Here is a 20,976-nt window from a genome sequence, read left to right as displayed (position 1 = left end):
TCAAGAGAATTGCAGTTTATTCCAGAAAACAGATGCGAGAAGACACAACTGCACAGTCTGACATTTATTCACACAGAGGAATAAGAATTGGTACAAATAATAAACATTGATTTAAATACAAATAAATAGTTCTGGTTTCTAAAGGAAACAACTCTAGATAATTCAAAGTCAAGTATTTTCTAAGTTCCTATTAAAAATAGAAGACTATTTTGCATCAAGGAAGTCCTACTCCACCGCAACCCCTTGAGGACTTGCGGATAAAGTGGTGAACTCTATACTCTAAGTCACCAGAAAGATAGGAGATGATGCTCCCACCTCCCGGAACTATCCCCCAAGTGGAAGGAGAGTTATTTGCATCATAGACAGAGCTAATAAACGCAGAAGTATTGAATACCTAAAGATATCTAAAAAGATGTACCTTGGGAAATGTGGGAAGAACTCTGAACTAGTCCTGTGATTTCTAAAACCTCACTATGTTGACGTTTTGGATCAAGTGTCTTAAATTCATTTATGCTCATAGGACGACTTAAGTTCCTATAGTGAAAGCTTCCTCTTGCTAAGAAGGGTAATGGTAAAAAGTCTGTAATCACTAAGAATGGCACCTAAGATTAAAAAAAAAAATTGACCTGGTAAAGAAGTAACAGTGCTGCCCAGGGCCACGGCCTGTCAGCGGGCACCAAAATGACCCCCACTGCTGAGGGGGACTCTCCTAAGTCGCACTACCAAATAAACACGCCTTCTTTTTCTCTCCTTGCTGTTAAAGCCATGCCGCCCTTCAAACCTTTAAAAACTACATAAAACATGAGGTCATTACCACCTTGGTGCCAGGGTAGTACCTGCCCCTCTGACTGTGACCTCTGCACGTCCCCTGCTCACCCCACGTAAGATAATCCAAATTCTTCCACTCAGACCCCTAAACAATTATTATTAATGATGATTGATAAAGATCAATATAGAAACGTTTAGGTTTTCAAAGAAAATTTTCTTTTCTATTTAGACTGACCATGATACAATTCCAAATAGAACATCTCATGCTATAAAAACAATCTCATGCAGTAACTAAGTGCATTTTAAAAGTCCCATGTTAATAATGATATTTGGTATTATAGAAGTCAGGATTATTTAGATTAAAAAAAAATGATCACTATAGAATAAAAGTGGGATTCCCAAATAGGGTTTCCGTTGTGGTACCAAATGCTAAATTTGATTCTACAGTTTTGTTGGCACAAACAATTTTAAGATATACACCATATTTTCCTAATTGGGATTTTAAAACAATACGCGTAATTCTTAAACAGATTACCACAACACTTGCTCAAAGAACCAGCTCCCTTTTGCCAGGAACTTTTTCCTTTTTAGTCCAGTTGGAGGGCTTTCCAGAGTGGATTCTGGAACGACAGTTCTGAACATGACTCAAGATCTCTCACTTCCCTCCCTGTCTCTTTTATGTTAAGACACTTGAGCCCAGAAAAATGTTCTATTTTCTTTTAAGACAGACGATAATAAATTTAGTTTCCTGATTTAAATAATAACATTTTTTATGTTTGCCTTTCTCTCTGGCACACGATACAGTGTTTCTGGAGTTACAAATCCAAACAAACCAGACAACCAGAGCATCCCAGTGTTCACATCACAATTTTGGATACAATCTTATTTATTCTGGGTGATGCTCAATTCCACACATACTTCAGGGTAGAAACATCCATAGGAACATCCAAAAATGTTATTTTACCAAACTCTAACATGTGATTGTGCTCCATTATAGTACCAGTCACATCCACAAAGTACAAAGGCAGAACGGATTTCAGGTGTGGAGATCAATACGCTTTTTTCCTGCCACAGTGACTCACAGCCATCATCTTCGAGATTTCCAAGCTGTTCTGGAATAGGGAGTAGTCCTTTTTTTATCTGGTGGCTTAAAGTAGGAATAAACAGGCGCTGCTGGATACTCGGCATCGGGATTTTCCGCCATCATCTTCAGCTTTGCTTCAATGGCTTTTATCTTTGCCGTGACACTGGGAAAAGAACAGCAGAGGGTCAGAGCGGGCCTGGGTGCATTCAGAAAGCAGGTGCGCTTTTCATTTTCCTTGTACCTCTCATTCATGCTAGAAACACAACAGGATACTCAAATGGGAACATTCGAAGATTTCATGGACAAAATACATACAAAGAATGACTAATGCGCTCATCTTCAGAAAGAGATCAAGCCTGAACCACCTGTTAAACCTTTACGCTAAGCCCAGACACTGTTAGGAGTACTTTGCATATTGTCACATTTAATTCGAAGACACAAACACTGTGTCTTGGCAGGTAGTAGGCACTCAGAAATAATTTACGTTGGAATGAAAGCAGGGTCTGGACCAGAGACTTGTATATCCATGTTTACAAACAGCATTATTCAAAACAGTTAAGATGTAGAAGTAACACAAGTGTCCATTGGCGGATGACTAGATAAGCCAAATATGATACATAACACATTTTAAAACATTATTCAGCCTTAAAAAAGGAAGAAGATTCTAACATGTCACAACATGGATGAATCTTGAGGACATTATGCTAAATGAAAAAAGCGAGTCACAAAAAGACAAATAGTGTATGATTCCAGTTAATATGAGATACTTGGTCAAAATCATAGAGGCAGAAAGAACGGTGGTTGCCAGGAGTAGGAAAGAGATGGGAATAACAAGGGGCTATTGTTTAATGGGTACAGAATTTCAATTTTACAAGATGGAAAGAATTATAAAGGTGGATGGTAGTGGTGGTTGCACAATGTTATGAATATACTTACCACCACTGAACCGTAAACTTAAAAATTGGAAAAAATAATTCATGTAGTATTGAAAACAACATGGTATAAGGTAGGTTATATTCCTACCAAGGCACAGAAAGATCAACTTAGATGATATTAGACAAAGCCAGTGAGTGGTACTGGTTGAATTTTGATTCCAAAGCCCATTCTAGTTAAGTATTACATTGTATCACTGAATAATGGCAATCCTGGAAATCCTATCAAGTCTCTTGTTACTGACAAATGTGTCTATAAAGGGTATCAGAATGCCTATAATGAACCAGGTCCTGTGCCCACATTTTATAGATAAGCATCAAATGCAGAAAGGCAGCCATTTGTCCAGGCTCACACAGCTAACAGATTGTAGAGCCTGAGTTCAAGCCCAATTTGTTTATGCCCAAGCTTTGCCTTCCCCTCTCCACCAGGCTGGGAGCCGAGCAGCCCCGTGGCAGCGGGAATGAGGGGGCGCCGCGGCAGCTGGAAGGAACTCCATTCTGATCCAGGCCACTGCTGTCTTGGACCAGAGCGCACTCAGGCAGTGGGGCTTTCCTGGCCCTGGCTCCCTTTCTTTCCGCTCTTGATGCTGTCCATGGTCTACAGTCCCGGAGAGAAACTTGGGAGAGAATATACACATGGCCTTTTAGATATCCTCAAAAGGTATGCATCTGCTGCACACCCTCAAATTTTATATGAGCGACATAAATTAAAAAGCTACGTTACAATATAAAAGAACACAGAGGTATTACCAAGACATACTCTGGCACTGCCTCCATTAGCAGGCATCCATCCTGCATGAGTCACAGGGAAACAACCTTCTCTGATTAGGCATAGATGTTAATAGAAAGATATAAGCTTTTTCTTTGGATGAAAAAACAAATGGAAAACACTAGGTTATCTAGTAAAAGGTACAAACACTGAAAATAAGACACTACAGACAAATTCACTGTACTGTGAGGATCACCCAGCAAAAATGGGGCGATCTTTTCCCAGTAGGAGTCAGATTTATGAAAACCTACACAGACACCAAACCGGAATGGAGAGGACTCAGCCTTAGGGGAATACAGCATAGTACATACACGTTCCCAGCGAATCTACAGGAGTCACTATAATTTTTTTTAATCTCTGGAAGTGCAAAAACAACAAACAGCATAAAATTAAGAAATACCAAAGATATTAAACTTACATTAGTAACAAAAATAATTAGTTGTAATTGACCAACTTTATCCGTCCTGAAAACATTTCAGGATCACCTTCCCCCATGTTCTGATGAGGTACCTGTACATCTGTTGTTTGGTGCAGATAATATTCAAGAAAGGCTTTTTTGTTTGTTTTCTGTCTGGCCCTTCATCCAAATAGGCACTGCCTTCCTGACTTTATGACTGAGTGTTGATTTCTAATCCTTATAAAAACTGACATTCTTTCACGTATCTTCTTTCCCTCCCCTGGAACAGGCTTTTTGAACTGTATTCCTTCATTTACAGCCTGGAGTTTCTGAAGTAGTAACTAAAAGACTGAATTTTGAATTCCAGTAAAACTGGCCTAAAATGCGGACTCTGCTACTTGCTAACTGCATGACCCAGGCCAAAATATTTTACCTTTCTAAGATTCAGTTTCCTCTTACATAAAATAACAGTATTTTTACCAGAATTTTATAATTAAATGACATGAGGCATGTTAAGTGTTTAGCACAGTGCTTGCTTCATAGTAAGCTCAATAAGTCATGGCTATTGTTATTGTTAAAATATCTCTCTAGGCTACAGTGCAAAAAACAATCCCCGCCTCCCCCCCCTGCCGCAAAAAACTCTACTTGTGCTCAACCATGCATTTAACTTCCCCTTTCTCTAACTAACCCTTAGTTCCTTCTGTTTTGAATTAACTCCAAAGAAGTAACTGACAATTTGTACATACTAGTACCAAACTATTATAGTTGCTAAAATGGTACATAGAATTCAAGTGCTACAATCTAAAATTTTGTATAAAGGAACTCACACTTGGGGAGGAATAAGTGTGTAATGACAAATGCCCAAGGTCTCATTAAAATGCTTAGTTTTGAGGTAGAGACTGTGTCTGATAAACCTTTGCATTCCCACTGCCAATCACAAATGCTGGTATGTGGTAGGTACATCCAGTCTTTTTTGAATGAAGTCTATAAATGGTGGGGGGATGGGAAGAGGGGACATGTATACATTCCGGAGATTAACTGAACACATCTCTCAACATGTCAAAAGTTAGTAGATTCTATTGTAAATTTAGAATCTGAAGAGTCACTAGAGTACAAATGAAGATTTGGGATGAAGAAACGGCTGAAGTTCTGAAGAGGTGTTTGTTTTCCTACAGTGTGCCATCTTACCTTAGATTAGACTGAGTGGGCTCAGTGCTGGAGGATGGCTCAAGGCTGATTGGAAGAATCTTGTCATTCTTGTTATGATCATATCTCTGAAAGTAAGAAAAAGGGAAATTACTTCACCTGGACAGAAATCAGCCCTCTGCTGCAGAGGATGGGTTCACATATTTCAACCCCATCAATATATCATCGGCGCACTTCTAGACAATTAGGACTGCCTTTACATTTAGAATTAATGCAGAACTCTACACGGTTTTGGCTTAAAACTACGCTATACATTTAGAAAAAGTTTAGAAGAAGCTTCCCATCTAGCCACTGGCCCTCCTTATTCAGTAGGCAACAATTTCAAGTTTCAATGTCACAGACGGTACAGATACACAGCAGGACTGCCTTCGGACATTCTTATCTTAACGGTCACATAACACCTCTTACCGTATTTATTTTGCTTCATCCAAAACACTTAAAAACTTTGCTAGATTTTTGTATAGTACCAAGCATAACATTCAACTCTTAACCGGCCTGAGTGGAGAAGAAAAATAGTAACAGCTTTCAGCCACTGATACAGCAAATATTCTCCAGTAAAAGAGCAGTTTAATTTGATGTGAGATAATTACATACTTCTTGTAAAAAGTAAAAATAATATGACAGAGCAATCAGGAGCCTCTGGTCAAAAAGACTCATAGGAGAAGAGAAGTGTGGGGCGCAGAGTCTCAAATGAAAGAAGGGATGAAGAATAGTTTCTTTCGCGTGCCTTTTCAATGAGATGCAGAATGAGAAAATAACAGCCAGTTTGGCAAATGAGACTTGATTTTCTGTTTCATTTTTTATTTTTTAAAGATTTATTTACTTTTAGAGAGAGGGGAAGGAAGGGAGAAAGAAAGGGAGAGACACATTTATGTGCAAGAGATACATAGTTCGATTGCCTCCTGCACACCCCCAACCAGGAACCTGGCCCACAACCCAGGCGTGTGTCCTGACTGGGAATCAAACCGGTGACCCTTTGGTTTGCAGGTCAGCACTCAATCTACTGAGCTACACCAGCCAGGGCAGACTTGATTTCCTTCTGAGTAAAAAAGCCTTTGGTAATTCTCCTTGTTGTTTCTATTTTCAAGGTAAAGTGCCCTAGAAATTGAAAAGACTCTGGGACTGACTACCTGAAATACTTATAAGAATCCAAAGTGTCAGCTTTTTTAGCTTGGACATTGTGCTCAAATGTTTAATTTCTGACTCGACTGGGAAGCCTACTGGGTAGAGTCTCCGATCAAAAACCCAGGCTATATATAGCTAAAAATTGAAGCTCCATTTTTAACTGTCACAAATCTTTTCGCAGGCAGGTCTGCCAAGACCTCACTGCAGAAGGAAGGGTATCAACACTTGGGATTACTCCAGTCCCCGTACTTCACCACCTCTGTGCTGGCTAGGACAGAAGGCTATTCATTTTTTTAATGGTCATAGCTTTTCCAGTGCATTCTCCCAAGAGACTTCCTACAAGACGAATAAGGCAGTGTGCCACTTCTCAGGCCTTGAAGACAATACAGACACTGCAAAGTCCCAAAAATAACTCTGAAAATAACTGGTGTAATGAGATGCCAGTGTTTAGAGCACTCATGCAAACTACCCATGTCTCAAGCGTTTAGAATAAACATTCGAACTCTTCACAGAATTGAGAGGCTGGGGAGAGCCTAATAATGCCCAAAGCAACTAATTTTAAAAATAAATACATTTTTTTCCCCTGCAAAGAACCACCCTACGGAAAAAAGAAAAAAAAAAAAAAAAAGATAGAGGTCTGAGTATACACATCAGCCACATGGAAAAATCAATCAAAAACAGAATCTGTGGGTATGTGGAGGAAAACAATGAAGGAACTTAATCCCTCCTGAGATGTTTCTCAAAAGAAAAATCTGCCAACACACATGGTAAATACAAGTAGGAGACCAAAGTATGGCTGCTCCAGATGTGAAGAGGCTGGGATGCAAATGGGTAAGCGGATGCCCACTGTCTCCCGGAAGACTTGGTCAGGAAGAGCTGAGGCTGTCTTTCTAGCGTGTCAAACTTACCTTGACCTGAGCGTGTGCCCATCGCACCACCAGCTTCTTAGACAGAGCCAGCTTGCCATTGAGACACTGGATAGCCTGTTCTGCTTCCTGTCCGGGAAAGGGACTACAGTTAGTCAAAAATCCGAATGCCCAACTAGCTGTATGCCTTTGCAAGGGCCTCACGGGCTCTGACGGCTAAATTTTTACCCAAACTGCTTTTGGCAAACAATTGGCAAGAAGATTATAATGGAAAAAAGCAGAATAATAAAGAGGGTATGAGATTTTTTTTTTTTACACCAGTCAAACCAACATTCAAATCCTGGCTCTGGCACTTAATGGCAGTGTAGTATCTGGCAGGTTAGGTAATCCCTCTGAATGTTAGCTTTTTTACCTGTAAAATATGGGTAACATTTTTTTGCTCCTTGATGGTGGCTATAAGGAGTGAAAGAGTACATATAAAGCATGGAGCATATGGGAAGCGCTGAACCAATGTTAGTTATTGGTTCTGATTAGGTGACAGCTTTCTACATACTTCTGTTAGTTAGGGTAGCATCTACTAGGTCAAGAAATAGTACTCCCCCTGGAACTGTATCCTGGACTAGGGCTCATACTCCCTGGTCCAAAGTGAGAAACAGTAATGGCCTCAAAGGATGTATATGGGAGTACAGAAAGCCAGGCCGGAAAAAGCAGGAGTGAGTCAGAGACTGTGAGCAAGGTATCTGTGTGAGCCAATCTGTGCACCTGGCTTTCAGAGCCAGAAGTCCCCTGGCCCTTTCCCTATCAGATACAGGAGCAACAAGGTTGAAAGGAATTCCTGAAGCTGGATAACAGGCATTCTAGGACCTTCCCAGGAAGCCTGGCCGTACTTTCCCATCCTGCCAAACCTTCTCTGCTCCATTTGTACCCATGAGGCATTTGGCCAAGAGAAACCCACATTTACTGAGGGTGAATAAGCCCTTAAGGAACAAGAAGAGAAACTAGACCGTCTATCTGAGACCTCAGTGTAAGACCAGCAGGCATTCCAGTCTGGTTTTACCGGAGAGTGTCTTATTCCTTTGGAGCTGGCCAGTATGACCTTCAACAAACATTTACTGAGTGCATGCTGTGTGCCAGATATTAAATAGTCACTGGCATCCTTGCTTCACTATAGCACGTAAAGTTTAAGGGATAGATAAAAGAGACATCTTATTCTTTCAAGTTTCATTTAGTGAATTAGAATTTACATGACACTATTAATTCTGTAACATCAGCAATAAGTTGCTGGCACAGGACAAATGGTTTAGGAAATAATTTCCAATCTATGTACCTTGTCTCAAAGTTCTTGTAGTCAACATTATTATTACATGCCAACTGTGTCTTCACATGTACCCTTACCTAGTCTCTCAACTTCCTATAAGGTAAGAAGAGTGTAGGTTTTTAATCCCCATTTTTAGATGAAAACTGAGGCCAAAAAGGTTAAAAGACTTGCCTAAAGTTAGTTAAGTAAAAAAGCCAGAAATAGCAGTTAGGCTTTGTGACTTCTAGTCCAGTGTTTATAAAACAGTATCTCTTCCTAACATGACCACTGACTTTGTTGTCTGTAAGAGTCCTCATCACACTCTATCACTGAGGAAGAATAAAGCATTTAAAAATGCTAACCACATCAGGCATTCTTTCAGTTTCCCCCAAAGCTGAAACAATTACAACAGCAATGTATTACTTACTGCCTATCGCAGCTGCAAAAATTAAATCCCCAGTACACTGGTCAGGACAAATGACATCTCAGAACATACTAACACATTATTTCTTAACAACAATCTGGCAGTTGTATTGAGAAAAAAATATGCATGAACTTTGTTGATACCACTCCATCTTCCTGAATGTAGTAAATATGCACATAGTTAGAGTATAAATATATTCACCACCGCACTGCTTATACTGGTGAATCACTGCGGAGAACCTACATAGCTAACAATTAGTCAAATAACTTCTCACATGGTCATATAATGAAATATTATGCAGTCATAAAAAATCCTGTTGATTAGTTTTTAAACTGAGGTCTAAGTTACAGCTAATAAAATGTATAAATATTAAAGATATAGATCAATGAATTTTTACATATTTATATCTATACCAGTGAAACCACAATATGATGACACAGAATACTGATATGAATATAGGAGACAGAAAAAAATTTAGTATATTTTGAGTGATACAAAGGATCATATGATCCCATTCATGTGTTACAGGGCCATACCTATGTTTATATATGTGTAGGTATTAAGTCTTCCAGGGCTGTTGTGTTGTTTGTGAGAATGTGAAGAAAGAAGAGACTAGAAAGATACCTAACTAAATATTAACAATGATTATTTCTGGGTATCAGGCTGATAAGTCACTTATCTGTATTTTCATCTATAATAAACATGATTTACTGTTATAATAAAAAATCCAAATATAATTACTATTATTTTTAAATTTAACATTATTTATTTATTTTTAGAGAGACGGGAAGAGAGGGTGAAAAAGAGGGAGAGAAACATAGATGGGCGACAGAAACATCAATCAGTTGCCTCTTGCATGCCCCTAATTGGTGACCTGGCCTGCAACCCAGGCATGTGCTCTGACCAGGAATCAAACTGGTGACCTTTCAGTCTGTGGGACTACGTCCAACCCACTGAGCTACACCAGTCAGAGCCATATAGAATTATTATTATTAACAAAATGGTAACTATGCAATGTTCTCACATAAAACTCATAGAGAATACTAAAATACATGTACATATCATGAGTAAGGCTGGACATTTTCTTCCTCCGTGCGTATTCAAATTTGTACGCATTTATTCTGAGACATAGAGAAGAAGGGTAAACTTTTAAGAAATTAAAATAAAAGAGTTTGTGGGTGGCTCACCACAGACAGGGAGGGCTTCTGCACCACAGGGCAAAACTACTGAAAGAAAAGGAGGCTTTGTTGGTCAGCCACCAAAGGAAAGAAACAAAACAGAATTGGGAGGAGGATGTCCATGTGTTTAATGTGGGCACCCTGAAGCATTTGATCAGAAAAGTAGGTCAGCCGCCTGCGTCCGCAAGCCTATAGGGAGGGTAGGTTTTAGAAGTTACTCACTAATTAATTTGTTTACCGAGGATCTCCTTTAGGACTCAGAGCAGGGCACACAGGGATGAATCAGGCGAGGCTCCTGCCCGCAAGGAACTGCTATTCTAGGAGTTACAAGACGTGCACAGATACTCATGAGAGAGCCTAAGTACCGTGAAAGGGGGAAAGGTTCAATTACCTGCTTAGTCTCAAAGTTCACGAAACAGTACCCTCTAGGCTGTCCCTCCAAAGCACCTGACTTGTGGAAGAGGAAGTCAAACTGCTTTACTGTGCCAAACTTCTGGAGGAGCTTTAGGAGGTGGTATCTGTGGAGAAAGAACAGCCATGAGTACACTCTGGGAGTATGTTGGCCACTGAGCCTGAAGTGTGAGATAAAAGCAGGAGACATTTACCCCAGGGATAAAATCTCACGCCCCCGCCCCCTGCCTTCCTCCAAACTGCTGTGTTAAGTTTATTTGGCAAACAGAGTTGTTTGCCTCTATTTGGAATGAGAACTAGAATTGTCATGGCTATGCATCTGTCCAGCACAAAAATACCAAACAAAAAACCACACCTAACAAACAGCTGTCTGGCCCACAAGCACCATTTGTTTTTCTTTTGGAGAAAAGCTCAAAAATAGTGTTGATTTATTTATTTTTAATTTCTTGGCAATGACATAGTATTTGTGAATAACTACAACTCCATCAGAAACACACACCCACACTTCAAAAGCCAAAGCCTACCCTATCTCAAAAATAGAGTAACACACACATATACATTCACACAAACAAAATAATCCTGAAAGACTTCCCTATTAGGTTTCATAGTCATTACACCCAAATTGCACTTGTGCCCCAAACCAAGTCACAGCTAGTGGCACTTCCATTATTACGTGCTTGAGTTTCAATCCCTGATGTGACTGAACATCAGGACAACATGGAACCACAATGTGACAGAGGCTGGTCTCACACAGGGGAGGGGATCCTGGCCAGTTCATAAACCATCCAGCTGTGGGTAACTAACCAGTCTCAGCTGCTTACCACAGTTTATAGTCTGGAGTGTGGTCGAATAAAGAATAGAAATGTCCCAGGAAGAAATTTATTCCAAGTGCTTGCCTGCCACTCTGCCCTTCATTCCCTTCTTGGATTCCTTTCTCTAAAACTTACTTGGTTTCCATAGAGCTTTTAAGTTATTCACACAGATGTGGCCTTAACAGGTTGCTGTGGTCAATCTCAATTCCGACTTCCTGTCATCTGATGTAAGGGTGAGACAAACCAACAGCTCTCCCATTTCCTTTTCCTTTGGCCTTCCTCCTGGCTTCCTCCGCACTATTCAAACGGAGTCAAGGCTTTCTCTAAACAATGCTGTCCCTGTGATACTAAAAAGGTATCAGGCCACATGCTAAATCTGTTATTACTGGGAATTCTAACCCACAGGGAGTCAGTAAAGCTGTGCTTACAGCCACATTTATATTCACATTGTTTTCTAGGAGAAACGCATCAAGATTTTATTCTTGACTAAGAATCTCCTTTGGGAGGCGCAAAGGTATGAAATGGATCATAAGCTATACTAAATCTGACACTAACATACATTGACAAGCAAGCCCATTATCCTGGATCGGGTGCCTGACACACTGGAGCAAGGAAGACACAATACAGGTCTTTTACCGGGGCAGGATGCAAGGATCCCAAGGCATATTGTGGATATTCATCTGGTCTTCAGACCTATGTTGAAATAAAAAACAACCCTCTCGTTTCCAATTCTCAACTCCCATCAGGAGACCTCAACCGCAAGTGAGAATGTAGGAGGTGATTCGTCAGTGGAAAGGGAGACACCTCAAGCACAAATTCCTGGTTTTACTTGATTTTTTGAACAGCAAGGGTAAGTCTCTGAAATGAAGACAGATGGGCTAACAGTCTCCCCCAATGTTTTTAATTCACAGCTGTGTTTCACTTACTACACCCATTCAAACCATAACACTGTGCCAGTTGCCATGAATGGCGGGTCAAACCGTTTTTTTGTTTTTTAAACAATCTAAAGGGCTACTGTGGGCTGGTCATCTTCTCATTAGCTCTATTCTGCTTAATAGCAGGAAGGTAAGGCGATCGGCATTTCCTAGGAAATGAATTTTAATTTACTCAGGAAAAAAAATGCCAACAGATTATTCTTTGAAAAGCTAACATTCACGTTTTGCCCGAGAACTGCGACCTTAAGATTCCAGGAACATCTGCTTAGGTCTGTGTCTTTCAACTTCTCCAGGATTTCTTTTCTTGTTTGATAATTCCTTGAAATTATCGGAACACCGAAACAAAAGGAATGAAATGTTTACTATTTTGCTTCCTGGAGATGGGGACTGCAAGCGCTGATAGTGAAAAAAGGCTAAAGACTCTTGCTTTCACATCTGCAAGCACTTTCATCTGCTGCTGAAGTACAGGGAGAGCTCACCGCTCATCAGAGCCTTGCTGTGCCTCAGGAAATGTGGACCTGCAGCCACCAGGAGCCAGCGAATCACTACACCAGCCACTTAAATCAGTGTTTTCTGTAATGGGTCATTAAAATGGCCCTCTTTTTTATTTTTCAATTAATTTATTTTTCTTTATTTTTACTGTTGACACTATTACAGATGTCCCCATTTCCTGCCTCCACCCAGCCCCGCCTCCCCTTCCCTCTGGCCATCACCACACAGTTCTCTGCGTCTGCGGGTTATGCGTCCACATTCTTTGGCTAATCCCTTCACCGTCTTTCATCCAGTCCCCTCTTCGCCCTACCCAGATAAGTAATTAACCTATACAAATGTTTAAACAACTATGTGTCAAAACTGTATTGGGCACTTGGACTATCCAGATGAATACAACTAGGTCCCTGTCTTCAAGGACCTCACATTCCGGTTAGAAGAGATACGCAATCAAACAATTACAAAACAATGTCATGCCTGCACATAGAGGTACACAGGGAAGCGTGAAGGTGAAGGTGGTAGTTAGTGAATGCCAAGTGCACAGACATCAATGTGAAAAACAGTCTGATCGATCAAAGAGAGTGGCAGTAAGGGATAAGGTTGCAAGGCAGGCAGGGGGACAGGTTGTGAAACAAGCGGGGTGCTTAGTGAGGGAATTTTACTTTGGTACCATAGGCAATGGGAAGCCAATGAAATGATGTTACAGATGATTTTAGCATGCAACTTGTTTTAAAGAAATCTTTCTAAACTTATAGAAACTGCTATCTGGTAGGACTTCATGTTTTATGCTCTGTATGTAAATAGACTGGTCTTACTGTGTTTCAAATTTAAGTAAGTGAACAATAAAGGCTGTTTCATGCAAGCCAAGCCATGAAAAACGGCATGGGAAACAAAGGAAGAGGAAGGGATGGGCTGACAGAGACAAAGGGGTTTCTTCAGAGGTAAACACACTGCTCCTACAATGTGTTTATTCTTCCTTCCGTTTATTCTTCCACGCATTCTAGTTTATCTGTGAAAGTCTGCATCAGAAGGGCATTTCCACCTGGATGACTCTCTATTGCTGCCAAGTTCACTCAATATACCCCGAAATGACTTCCTCCCCTCCACAAATGGACGCCCCTTTCCAGCTCTCCCAGTGGTATGGACAAGGTTCTTTTACATTTCACAGGCAAGAAACATCTTAACTCTCCACTCCTCTTCAATCACTTCTTCTTCGTCTCTGACTCACCACTGGTCTCCAAGTTCACTGTCTCTATCTAGGTGATATAATGGCAGATCTGCAGCTAATCTTCATTTTCAGTCTTTTTCCCTCCAATTCATCCTTCAAACGGATGTCTAACACCCTACTGCAACATCACTTGCATGACGTCAGCCTCCTACTAAACACCCACAGTGGGTCTCTTCTACATGAAATTCAAACTCGGTTGAATGAATTTTAAAGGCTGTCTTAATCTGACAGTATCCAACTATTTTCATTATCATTTAGTACTCAACCTCTCCTTTAGTCACAAAGGCCTTCCACATATTCTGCTCACACAACAATCTCTCGTATTACTACCTTTCTTTATGACTCACTATCCATTTAGAATGCTCCTTCTTTTAGAATTTCTCCTGGCTTTATTCCTGTTTGTGCTTCCCCTTGTGCATATGCTTTGATTATTAATTTGGCTTTCTACATAGCACATCTAATATTTGAAAAAGAAAGCAGTATTCACTCTTTTAGAGGAAACTGCAGTATGGAAAACAGACAGTATCTAAGGATATGAACTTTTCGGCTTTTCTCATGAGGGCACTAGTAATGATATTTAGAGGTGGTGTTTTAACTTTACAGTTAGATTGGATCTCATAATTTAAAAGAAGTCCTTACATTTAGAAATTTAGAATAGGATGCTTTAGGTTATAACTATTCAATTATGTAGACTATCATAATTATTACTCTATTTGTGCAAAGAGCACTACACCAGGCAGTGGGAAACTGAATCAACTCACAACTGTTTCTATAAAAGAAGGAAAATATTATCTATTCCACTTGCTTCACAAGGTTGTTCAAGCTTAAATAAGAGGAAATAGTGCAATATTAGAGCTAGAAGAAACATTCAGATCATTTAGGTGAATATTCTCTTTGTGGGTAAGAAATATGAAGTATAATGTAGTTAAGAGGAATCAGCATTCGGTAGAAAGAACATGGGTTTGGAAATCTGCTACCTCCATAAATAAGAGTATGTCATCATTCCCCTAAATCACCTCAATCAAAATCCCCAAGATCTATTTAGTCCTTCAGACATTTCCAGCCTCTACCATGGCCCTAAAATGGGCAGCATTGCGACTACCAAGTGAACACAAATAAACGAGGAGCAGAAGGTCAGGGTGATGGACAGCGGGTTAGCAATGCGTATGCTGTTGAGAGGAGACTGACGGATATCCTACCGTAACTTGAGCACAACTCAGATTAATAATAAGCACACACACATAGCATTACTACAAAAAAACTGAGTGGAAAGGTTTTTAACTGTTGCTGTTTTACACACTCCTTTAATCATTCATGACAGTAAAAACATACTATAATTTGTCTTCCAACAAGTGGTAAGAAAGCATTTCTAAAGGAGGGTATTCATATCAGCGTATAAAAGAGATCAGCGAGAGGGATGGTAAAGCATATGAATCGGCAGAGGAAAGAGAGACAAGAAGGGTTTTGTTGAATGGGAAACAGCAGGAACTAGTATCAATTTGTTGGCGGGGTGTCAGTTTGAGAAAACTGGAGGGTGCTCTGCAAACTTCTGTCAAGACTCATGAGAAGTTTAGAGGTCTGGATTCAAATAACACTCTCTGAAATTGGAGTATACGCCAGGTACCACAGGATCACGTAAGTTTTACCATGTGCTCCCTTCAATGTTTGTGAATGACTGCATTTTATTAATCAGTCTAGGCTATTACCTACCTTGGGAGGAACAAGATCAAGTCTATATGCTTCAAAAACTTGGAAGGAAATCACATATTTCTATAAGACCTACCATACTAAAGTGTTAGCTTTCGTTGCTTTAATTAAGTAAATTAAGTGAGGTAGTACTAAGCATTTCATGCTGATCATAAGCTATGACTGGCAGTTATGTCTTTAAAAAGAAATTTATTACTATTTAATAAATCTGTTTGTTTCACAGAAAAAAAACATTTTAACACAAGAAATCCAGAGAGGAAAGGGTACAAACGATCTCTGGTGATGAGGTGGGCAGCCACAGGTAGCCCGGCCAAGGCCCCAACCTGCAGGTTAGTACTTGTCATCCACCTTTAGCCTGATGTAAAACAAAACAAAACAAAAAAAACAACAGAGAACCAGTGGAAAAGTTTTGATTCAATGTTCCTATTGACGCTGTAACTGAAGAAAACATTCATATACTCCATCTTACGACAATCAACTGAGGTGGCAGATGCCCATTTGAACCTTCCCGTCAAGCAGCAGGACACCGTTAGAACTAGGGTCTCATTACAGAGAACTGCAGCCGAAACAATGAGCGCTGTTTCCAGGCTCCAGATTTCCATTCAGACAGGCAAGGAGGGGGATGGAAACCACTCCTGGGAGCACCCCTCACGGTTTGGGTTTTAGATGATGGAAATAGTTTCTGTGATCAACACACATTAACTGAGAGGTTGGGCCGATTTACACATTCATCCTCAGAGCCATGAAGCACAAAGAGAACCAAATCGATGCACAGCCTGTATTTTAGGGCCCTCATGACCAAAGTCACATAATCAGGAGTAACGCATCTTAAGTACCATCATAATTTCCAGAGGGACCCAGCAGTATCTACATTTAGCTGATCTGAGCTTGAGCCGCTTTAAGGGACGAACCTTTTCTGTCATGATACATTAGTTTACATTGCTTTTTCTGTCTCTTAATTCCAACCCTTTATATACCTCCTCTTATCCCAGACTCTGTAGGTCCCTTAGTCTCTTCTCCCCTGCCTTTTAACACTATTACAAAGGGAGTCCCTTCTAGGACCGACAATATCCTCCATGCTTACTTTAAGCATCGTCCCCACCCGGCTCAATCCATTCACCCTTACTACCCTGCTGCTGACCACCGCCCTGCCCCTATTGAACAACTAGGGGTAGGAAAAACCTCCCCGTTCTCTGGGCTAAGAAATGCCTTTCCACTGTAACACCTGCAATGGAAAGCGTGGGAAGTCAAAACAATTTAATTCGTTTTGGGACGGTGGTGAGCAAGGCACTTCCACCTCTTGGGCCTCGGTCTCCTTTCTGCAGGGTAAGGAAGCTGGACATAGCAGAGGTTTCCAAGTGGGCTGCACGGAGTCCCACAGGTGACTGCTAAAGAAAGGGCAGCAGCTACCAACAGGCCTCGGGCGTGCCTGTTCTCCCCTTCGATCAGAGCAGCTCTGAGCTTGTACTGTATATGTAAGCTCTGATTACTCTGAGACAAGATTCTTCAGATTTTAAAAGTATGAGAACTGCTTAGCATGGGCCAGTTGGTTTTCACTGATTCATTACATGAAAACTTTAAATGAAACATTAAATGCATGAATGAAAACAAAAGGGACTGGGGCGATTGCTAAGATCCCTTTCAGCTCTGACCTCCAATGGCTGCTTAACATGAATTAGAGTCAAGTGCTGCGTATTTGTGAAGGTACTCTTCCACTTGTGCCTTCATCCTGAGAGAATCATGTCCAAGGCTCATTCTAGAAAATAATTTCCTGGTCACTGGATACAAGGATTCAAATAGCTGAAAAGAGGAGAACATCTTTGACAAGTAGGAAAAAAGTACACAGTTTAAAGGCTATTCAAGTTTGTCTGCAGTATAAGAGTCCAAATCTAAGAAAAATGTCAAGATGACAGGATGACAGGCTAATAATATCACATTCCCTTTGAAAACAATTAAAACGTAAGCAAATGAGTCAAAATATATCCTATATCCCTTGAAAATGCATCTGAACATCATCACAGCAAAATCCCAATTTATAGGTAGTAAGTCAAGACGACTCTAACTTACTCCGTGATTTTGGGGTCCAGGTTGCCAATCCATAGCCGGTGCCCTTCCTGCAGCGAACCCTCTGACAGGATGGATGCGTTCTCCAGGGGAAGAGTTTTGGTTTCTGCTTCCATCAATCTCTATAAAATACTACAGGAAATGTGGACATTCAGGCAGAAGAAAAGCAACAATGTGTGAATATGAGACTTCAAATTCAGTTCAACAAACATTTATTCAAGGAGGGCATGCCCTGGGCAGTCCTTCAAAGGCCTCAGTTCTTCCACAACCAGGGCCCCAGCACCGAGTCCCTTGGGACAGCTCCTCTGGCAGCCAGAAAGCAAAAGCTTCCATTTAAGGTGAAAAGGGCGTGGTTGTGCGTGTAGAAACTAAAGTTTTCCCATTGTGAAGCCAGAGGCTGACTGGGCAGGAGGCCAAAGTCTCTACAGTCTCTATTACTACACGATGCTCCAGTTTAACAACTATCACTCAAAATAAGCTTTGGAAACTACCAGAAAGAGAGTCTTAATGACACTGAACGAGGTGGGCAGGGAAGAGCGCTAGCTAGCACTTCTCTTCTCCATGGAAGAGGCAATATAGGAAATTTAAGATCATAGATTTTGGAGTTTCGAACTGCGTTTGAAAGCAGGCTCTGTGACCTGGTAAATTACCTGAACATTCTAGGCCACTGTTTCCTCATTTATATAAATGGAGATAACAGTTCTTATCTCATAGAGCCACTGTGAAGATGAAAGATAGTGTATGAAAAAAAATTACTAAACACTGCATCTGACAACAGTAATCAATACACATGAGCTATTATCATGTTTAATATTTTGAGAGACTGGGGAGAAGGGACTACCTTCCTCCTTAGTTATTCCGTTTCTACCATTTACCAGCTCTGCAACCTTAGGCAAATTACTTAACCACTCTGTGTCTCAGTTTCCCTATCTGTAAAATGGGAATAGTAACTCATAAGAGTTGTTCAGATTCACTGAGTCAATACACCTAAAGCACCTAAGAAGCATTCAATTAATATTAGCTTAAATGGTTACTAGTCTTAGTTTCTGAAATGTCTCATCTCACAGACAAAAAAAGGAAGATGGGGATTATAATGGAGACAGTAGTGGAAAGGACAAAAACCTGGTGTCTGAAGACCAGGCTTTTCAAATTTTGGCATTTCCACTGGAAGTCACTTCTCTCTAAACTTCAGTTTCCTCATCTCTACATAACAAACCTTGCCCTGCTTCTAACTTAAGGTTGCTGAGAGGACCAAACATGAGATGCCAGCTATAAAATAAAGCATTAATAGGTGTATAATGTGGCAGAGAAGGAAAAAATAAGAGGGCCGGGAAGATGGCAGACTGTGCCAGACCTCAGAACTCCCTGCTAGAGAAAACACGTGTCCTGGGGGCCCAGAAGTGCCTCAGTGGTCAGTGCGCAGGAACTGTGTCGCGATAACAGCAGCTGACATACATTGAACACTGCTATTACCTCTTATCGTCTTGGTAGAGACTATAAAGTCACACACAGTAGACCCTAGGTAGTTGTTGACGGTGTTGATGTTTCCCAACACAAGGGTACTCTGCTTCCTTTCCACTCACATGTTCAATCTGTCCTGCAATGTCTGACAAGCAACCATGACCTGCTAACCCCTGGGTGACACGCTGACAATGGGGAAATGAATAAGCCATAGCTCTTGGCCTTACCTCCTGAGAGAAATGTGAAACAGACATAAACAGAATCCCAGGAGGGGAAGCAAGGGAGGAGAAGCATTTTGTCTCCTCTCTGCTTTCCTTTCCTCCTACCTTCTTACATATCATTCATTCAGAAAAAAATTTTATTAAAGTTCTATTTTTTAGGCATTGTCTAGGTACTGAGGACAGAGCAGCAGACAAGCAACATCTCTGCCCACACCGTGCTTATATTTGCAAGAGAGGCAGGACAAAACAAAAGCAAATAAATAAACAAGATATAATTTGTGAGAAGTGCAGCAAACACAATTAAGCAAGGCGATTTGACTCAGAGACTGGGGTTGGACTACGTTAGAATTATTGGAGAGGAAAGGCCTCTAAAGGGCATGACATTTGAGACAAGACTTGAATGATATGACCTTCTGATTTTCTCATGTCTAAAAACAGCGATGATATCTATAGCTACTTAGTAATGGTATCACACAGGAAGGTACCATTTTTAGTGGGAAGAGCACAGGCAATGGGCCCAAAAGATCTGCATTCAAATTCTGGTTTCTGCACCCAGTTACTGTGTAACTTTGGTAAATCAAGATCTCCCTTAAGTGTTCTCTCCTCAGAAAAGCTTTCCCTAATAGAGTGAGCTCCCTGTAGGTCTCTAACACAATTACCTATTTCTTTCCATACAATACTAATTCATTTACTGTTATTTACTGTTTTATCTTCTGTTTCTCTCACTAGAATGTAAGCTACTAGAGGACAAGGCCTTGCCTATTTTGATCATGGTTCTAATCCCAGCACGGCTCACGGCGGGTACTCAGTTTTTACTAAATGAATGATGAAGCACGCCACTCCTCTACTTGGAGCATCAGTTCCTTCTTCCTAGAAGGGGCACAATTATCCCTATCTCATGGGTCGTTACGAGGCTTAAATAAGAGTATCTGTGAGAGCTCAGCACGGCGTTTTTTGAGTAACGGTACAGTACAATGAGAAATCAAGATGGCATGAGACTCTCAAAATCCTCTGAGTCTGAGAGGGCGACAACCCCCTAAGACTGTTAACAGAACTGACAAAATCGCTTTTCATCTATCCTCCCAGCTGAGCTGCAACAACCCTGGAAATCAGGAGTAGTCATTTGGGGTAAATGAAGTGCAAAGAAGCAAAGGCACTTGTTCCTAAAAGCTGACTTTAACAGCGGGGTCAAGCCTGGAACCCGAGCTTCCCGATCCAGGCCGCGAGTTCCCAGGTGCGATGGGTCACTACTCGGATTGCTATTTCCGGGCCAGCGGCGGGACAATCCGGGGCGGGGCCTGAGTAGCGTCTCCTAGGGCAGCCTCCTCTAGGAGGCCCTCCGGCGACGACGCTGAGGTGCAGGGGCATGGACTCACCTCTTGGCCTCGGCGTCTTCCCCTCGGCTCATGCCCCCCAAACAGGTTCCGACCCCACGGTCGACCACGCTCAAGACGCGTCTGCCTGAACGGTCAGGGCAGCCAGGCCGCGGATGACGCACTACGCCTGCGCCGCCGCACCGCCCTGTTACGTCATGACGTCAGCGCCGTCACCGCCGTCGCCGCGCTCACGAGTCTTTTCTTAATATCCTGGGTGATAGCTGGT

The 20,976-nt window shown here is 41.2% G+C and overlaps 2 protein-coding genes across 5 annotated transcripts in view; one reads left to right on the top strand and one right to left on the bottom strand.

Annotated features, from left to right (window-relative positions):
• On the bottom strand, positions 1 to 20,895 carry RBM18 (RNA binding motif protein 18). Its single transcript, XM_054584441.1, has 6 exons — positions 20,751 to 20,895; positions 17,696 to 17,824; positions 10,438 to 10,564; positions 7,190 to 7,276; positions 5,139 to 5,224; positions 1 to 2,015 (listed from the first exon to the last, which is right to left on the bottom strand). The coding sequence occupies exons 2-6, from the start codon at positions 17,806 to 17,808 to the stop codon at positions 1,856 to 1,858; spliced, it is 573 nt and encodes a 190-aa protein (XP_054440416.1). The 5' UTR covers positions 17,809 to 17,824; positions 20,751 to 20,895; the 3' UTR covers positions 1 to 1,855.
• Positions 20,872 to 20,976, top strand: part of MRRF (mitochondrial ribosome recycling factor) — a 47,572-nt gene continuing 47,467 nt past the window's right edge. Inside the window, exon 1 of one of the 4 annotated variants that reach the window (XM_054584439.1) lies at positions 20,872 to 20,974. The gene's annotated coding sequence lies outside the window, so the exon portion shown is untranslated. The remainder of the gene's footprint in view (positions 20,975 to 20,976) is intronic. The other 3 variants (XM_054584440.1, XM_054584438.1, XM_054584435.1) reach the window with 3 other exon arrangements.

The sequence above is a fragment of the Pteronotus mesoamericanus genome, unplaced genomic scaffold (genome assembly GCF_021234165.1).
Source record: "Pteronotus mesoamericanus isolate MK-2021 breed Mesoamerican mustached bat unplaced genomic scaffold, CSHL_Meso_final contig_78, whole genome shotgun sequence".
Taxonomy (NCBI): Eukaryota; Metazoa; Chordata; class Mammalia; order Chiroptera; family Mormoopidae; genus Pteronotus; species Pteronotus mesoamericanus.
The sequence above is the reverse complement of the archived record's forward strand: the minus strand, read 5'-3'. Positions and strand labels throughout refer to the sequence as shown.